Here is a 5,942-nt window from a genome sequence, read left to right on the forward strand (position 1 = left end):
AGACTCAGGGTTCTTTACTAGACTGATCTCTCTCCTCTAGACAATTTCAATCTTATAAATGTCCTTCCTAAAACGTGGCATCAGAACTGAACTACGATATTCCAGAAGTGATGAGACCAAAGCTCCTTGAGGGCAGGAATTATCTCTTGCCTCTTTTTGTATGCACTTATCACAATGCCTAGCATATATTAAATGCTTAATAAATGTTTATTGATCCAAGAGCTGGAAGTAGAGATATAATGAGATAAATATAACATATATCATATATATATATATATATATATATGAATAATATGAGTATAACCTGATTCTGACCTCATTCCTCTAGCTATGCTCCCTAGCCTGAGTGTTTCAAGAAGGGGTAGCCATTCCCCTGGATTTCCTCTCTTCCTCCTCCATCCTATGTCTCTTCCCCAGGAACTTTCTTCATTCTGTCCTTTGTAGAAGGTACAAAACAACCAAAGATTTAATTCCTTCTTTTCTCCTTGGGAAAGATCATTACCAAAAAAAAAAAAATCACCAAAAACCTAGTTTCCATGTACAGTGTAAAGGCCAGGAACAATTGAAAAAAACCTGTTTTATGAGACTTTTCCCCCTGCCCTGAGTTTCTACCTTGCAAACCTAGGAAGATCTAGGTCAAGCCCAAAATAGATCCTTGCCTATAAACTTTCTGTTTGCTTCCACCTTCCAGTTATCCCAGCAGGTAACTATAGTTTGCATCCCTCAAATTTGAGCCAGCTTCCTGCCCCAGTGTCCTTCTGTTCTGCAGACCACCTCTGGCGGGACCTCATTAGTGATTTTTTTAAAGACAAACATGCTCTGTAGGTGGGGGGTGAGTAGGAGGTAGAAATTCTCATTCTTTTCTGCTCAATGTTAATCTGGGAATTGGGCATTCCAGACACCTATAAAAACCCCAAAGCCTTTGATAATTGGGGGATGAAGGAGCTACAGCCCTCTTTTTATAGCTCATGGCTGTCAGGTATTTGGGGAATGTCACTGGCTACTAGATTTTTTTTTTAACAGCTACCTTCCATTTGGGCTAGAAGAGTTTCAAGCTTCTCAGTTACAGAAACATTTCCAAATGGTACTAATTCTCATCCATAGGCCATTTGATTAATCTTTTGTATGCTGCTGTGACTATGTAGCCTTACCATCTATGAGCCATAAGGGAAGCATGGGATTCTTTAAGACATGAGGTCATTAAAGATACATTTCTTGGAGGAGAGCAAGCACAACTTTCTGGGGCCCAGAGCAGCCCATGAGAACCTCTGATGTTTTCAGAATGGCGTCATGAAACTAGGGTATAAAATAAGCCAGTGACATTAGCCAACTTATTTTACCCATGGCCTCCCGCCTCAGGGCAGCCGGGTGGGCTCGATCCCCTGATTTATAAATAGATTGAGCACAAGATAAATGAGGGTGATCAATCACACTCAGAGCTCTCACCTCCCATCCAAAGTTTGTCTCCTTCAGCGTGGTCCTGGGCACTGTCATGAAAGGTCCCAGCCTCTCCCCAGCTTCCATCTTCCTCTTGGCCCAGATTCCCAGTCCAGCCCCTGGAATCGAGGACTCTCGGAGCTCAAAGTCTGGTGGGATTGGAATGTCATCAGGAATGTAGACAGGGGCCTCATAAGGTGAACCCTCTTTTGGGGTAAAATCCTCGCTGGTGGGAAAGGGGGAAGGCGGTCCCATGGGGATAGGGGACATGATGCTGTCCTCGGTCTCTTCCTCAGCACTTTCGCCAGCCAAGAGGTCCGGGTCTGTCTCGTACATATTATTTACAATATCGCTGTCACCTAGAGGAAATAATAGAAGGGTCTTAGGCTGAATGGTAAACCCTCCCACAATTCGAGAAGTCGTGAAATGAGTTGGTCTAGACCAGGAAGGACTGTCAACAAAATGGAAAAAAAAAAAACCCTAGGTCTTAATTCAATGCCATAACCATTTATTAAGTACCTGTTGTCTACAAATCACCACTCCAGGTGATGTTGATGAAAGGTAGATGGGGCACAAACTCTATCTCCCTTTACCACTTGAGAGTGGAGAAATCCATTTCTAAGTAAATATGGTACAATGGAGAGAAGGGGGAAGTGTAGAGGAGAACCCTAGAGACAAGGAGATCAGGAGATATTGAAAGAGAAGGAGCAGTATTGAAAAGGACATCAGAGACATCTTGTCCAACACATTCTAGAAAGGATTCCATTGCATCATACCGAATCCAGCCTTTACTTGAAGACTTCCACTGAAGTGCAGTGCTCACCACTTCTGGAGGCATCCCATTCCATTATGGAATAGCTTTAAAAGTAGGATCCTGGGTCCCAGAGCTCAAAGGGCCTATAGAAGTCAACTTATTCAGGTCATTCATTCTACAGATGAGGAAACTGAGGCCTAAGGAGGTGGTGACTTGTCCAAGGTCACAAAGGTATCAAAGTTTGAACCCAGGTCTTCTGGCTTTGGAGACAGAGCTTTTTCTAAGATCTTTTTTCCTAACGTGGAGATCATTTACTCTTGGGAGGAATGAGGAAGACTACTAGGGGGAGAAGCACATGAGATGGAAAGGGAGGGATTTCATCCAAGACTTTGGATGTTTTCTAAGTCTGTAAGGAAGTCAAAAGGTCAGCTAGTATATCCTTCTGCCTGTTGGCAATAGCACACCTAAACCTTCCTAACCAAAGGAAAGCCTAGCCTATTTTTAAAGGTCTCCAAGGACAGGATTCTAAAACCTCTTCCTGTCACTGAGACTTTTCAACCATTACCATGAACAGCTTCTTCCTTGTATCTAATGTAAGGCCTTCACACTGTAATTAAGGCCCACTTCCTCTTGCTCCATCCTAAAAGAGGTTGGTTAAAGCTTCTGACTGTTCATGGACTTGGAGACAGAAGGTGAAATCACGTGTATGATGGGAAACCCAATACTCATTTAACTTCTAAACATGTTTAGCCATTTACTTTGTCTACAACTTTGGAGGCTCAGATGCCAGAGAGATGGAGTCTTTTCAAGGTAGACCCTGATTCCCCACTGGAAGGCACCCACAACATCCCATCTCACAGAGATGTTCTCCTATGCCCAAAATGTGCTCCCTCCTGACCTCTGCCTTACGTAATTCCTCTTTTATTTAAATTAAATTTTATTTTATTCTTAGCTATTACCTCTCCCCCACACACACACCTTTTCCTTGCCCTCCCCACATGAAAAATCAAGAAAAACAAAACCTGTTACAAACATGTAAGCAAGTAAAAATAATCCCCACATTAGCCAAATCTCATTTTCTTCAAAGCTTAGCTCAGGAAATGGGGAGCCTTTCCTGATCCCCCCAGTTGCTAGTGCCACCTTTACAACCACCTTGCTTATAATTTGTACACAGTCATATGTTGTTCCAACCTGATAGAATGGAAACTCTTTGAGGGCAGATGCTGTTACATTTTTGCCTTGGTGTATCCCCACCACTTAGCCCAGTGCCCGCCAGTTAAAGGTACTTAAGCAATGCTGTGGATTAATTGATTGAAGAAGCTAGCAAACTATTTACGAAGGAGTAGAGGGCAGAGACGATAGGAGTTAATAGAAAAAAGAAAGAATGGGAAGAAAGGAGAATCTGGAGAACCAGGTACTAAATAAAGGAAGGACATTCAATTCATTTCAATTCCTGACTAAATCACTTTAGCCTAGTTATCAATCCAAAGACACGGTCAGTTTGACCTTCTTTCTCCCCATCCCCACCCTACCCCTAATGCTGCATTTCCTATGTGCTAGTTTATACAAAGCTGTTGAAAGCAAAGCCCCAGGGAAAAAGATGATTTTCATGCCCCAGGGGGAAAAAAGAAAGAAAAAAAAACAGATTTAATATTTTTGCACACTGGCTGCTAACAGATTCACTCAAAGACTAACAAAATGTTTTCTTTCAAACAAAACCAAAGTCTTGGGGTGGGGGGGAATCATGGGGATAACACTTATTTAATTTAGCAGCATTCACAGAAGTAATTATTACATTTTAAGTGGCCAACGGTTCCTTTTTAATTGACTCCTAGGATCTTTTCAGAAATTCGACAACAAAAACTACAGCTGTTGCTTCCCTCCACCCTAAGGATCTGGAGTTGTTTAGGTTTCAAAGAACACCCCCATAAAACATCCCCATGGAATGCCTGCAGAATAGAGGTAAATTATGAGAGGGGGTAATTAACATGCCACCTTATTATCTGGAATTGGTAACTGCACTGAGCTAACAAACAAAATGAGGCTGGAGAACTCACTCTCTGTACAATGCACTTCCTTCAGATCCTGAAGGGTGTGGATCCCCTTTTTTTCCTCCCCCTTCCAGCACAATTAGGGAATGTGTGATTATTTCTCAGAGCTACAGCTAGAATTAAAAGTCAGGAAACTTTCCCAAAAGTTGAGTAAAAGGCAATATAGCTCAGTAGAACAAAGGCTGTATTTTGATGGCTGAAGAATGGAGTTTAAATCTTGTCTCTGCTGTTTGTTGCCTGTGTGATGTGGGGCAAGACACATCCCAGGGATGGATGTCAGTATCTTCCTTCTATAAAATGAGGGGGTTTGATGACCTCTGATGTCCCCGACAGAGCTAAATCTCTGAGTGTAGAGTCTTCTCAGGGTTTTTGAATTTTCTTTGTTTCTTGATTTGACTTGCCAAAAAAATAAAATAAAATAAAATTCTCACCCAGTGTTGGTGGGGTGGGGTGGGGTGGGGTGGGAGCATGTTTATTCTATGAGCCAAGCAACTAAAGGATTCATGGGAGGGAGGAAGGATTTCCTGCTGATTAAATCATGGTCCCTCTATCAGCTCTAGTTAGCTGGTGGGGTAGACTTATCCTCTCTGCATCTCTATCTTATCCCCTATAATTGTGGGTGAGAGCTCAACCTTACTCCACAGATTGGCTGAGAGGCTTAATCAGTATGGATGAATTTTGGGTGCAACAAACAACACCAGGAAAAACCCAGTCTGGAAATCAGGTAAGGCAGAAGGAAATGGGTCAGATATCCAGGGTCCAGGCAGCAATTTTGACATAGGTCGGCATGCCTACCAGTAAGGCTTAGGTTTAAAAGACTGGCTTCTCTCAATGAAGGAACCTAATCAGACTCCTTCAGAGAGGTATATGGGGCATTACCCCCAAATAGAAACCTCTTTAAAAGAGGGCTGGATGGAGAGTTTCAGCAAGTGGACAGGCTAAGCTCAGGGTAATTTGTTAAAGTACCACTAGAGCTTGCAATACCAAGGCAGGCCTACAATCACTGCTAACCAGCCTTCAATTATGGCCGGAGTATCCCCGATCACTATTCTCTTGCACAGTAGAAGGCAGTGCCAAGAGCACCAGGTTTTGTGTCTTTCCCTCCTCCCTCTCTCTCCTTACAACTTTAGAAATCATCGTGACACAATTCTATGTTAATTACTTGTAAGGAAACTTGAAATTTTTATTTGGGTTTTGAGGTTGTTTCAGGTTATGGGATCATGGCTGTGTGGGCCCTTTCCCAAGAATCCTTCAGGGATGCCTACACATAGAAGAAAAATAAGAATGCTCAGAAGGTAATAGGAAGAGAAGGGGGAAAGGGCAAGAAGAGGAAAAACCATACCCAGACTATAGCCAGGAAATGCCAACCTTTTTCTATTTCTCCCTAGTAATAGCTCACCCTATATGACATTTCTCCTGTGGGGGAATTCTGTGACCCACTCTTTGTCTGGTTTATTAAATTCAGGCTGAATTCCTGTTGAAAAATGTGTCATAGACAGCCCAACTTGTTAGCAATCAATCCTTAAACTTATAGAGTGGGTCTGAGAAGTGAAGAAATCCAACTGGCTCCACAATGTGTAGGCTGTTCATGTATTCATCTAGCCATTGATTCATCCACTGATTGATTGATTCATTCATTCATTCCCTGAGGGATGCTATAACTAAGGCCCCGTTCCAAACTCCTTTTCAGCCATCTCAAC

General features: G+C 42.5%; 1 protein-coding gene across 1 annotated transcript in view; it reads right to left on the minus strand.

Moving 5' to 3' along the window:
- Positions 1-723: 723 nt before the first annotated feature.
- The window catches only part of LOC114029436 (PR domain zinc finger protein 16-like), a 217,676-nt gene continuing 212,457 nt past the window's right edge, over positions 724-5,942 (minus strand). Inside the window, exons 2-3 of the mRNA XM_027843876.1 lie at positions 1,447-1,796; positions 724-819 (exon numbers count right to left, since the gene is read on the minus strand). Of these exons, the coding sequence (XP_027699677.1) occupies positions 724-819; positions 1,447-1,796 (446 nt within the window). The remainder of the gene's footprint in view (positions 820-1,446; positions 1,797-5,942) is intronic.

Source organism: Vombatus ursinus, unplaced genomic scaffold (assembly GCF_900497805.2).
Source record: "Vombatus ursinus unplaced genomic scaffold, bare-nosed wombat genome assembly UNPS02014932.1, whole genome shotgun sequence".
Taxonomy (NCBI): domain Eukaryota; kingdom Metazoa; phylum Chordata; class Mammalia; order Diprotodontia; family Vombatidae; genus Vombatus; species Vombatus ursinus.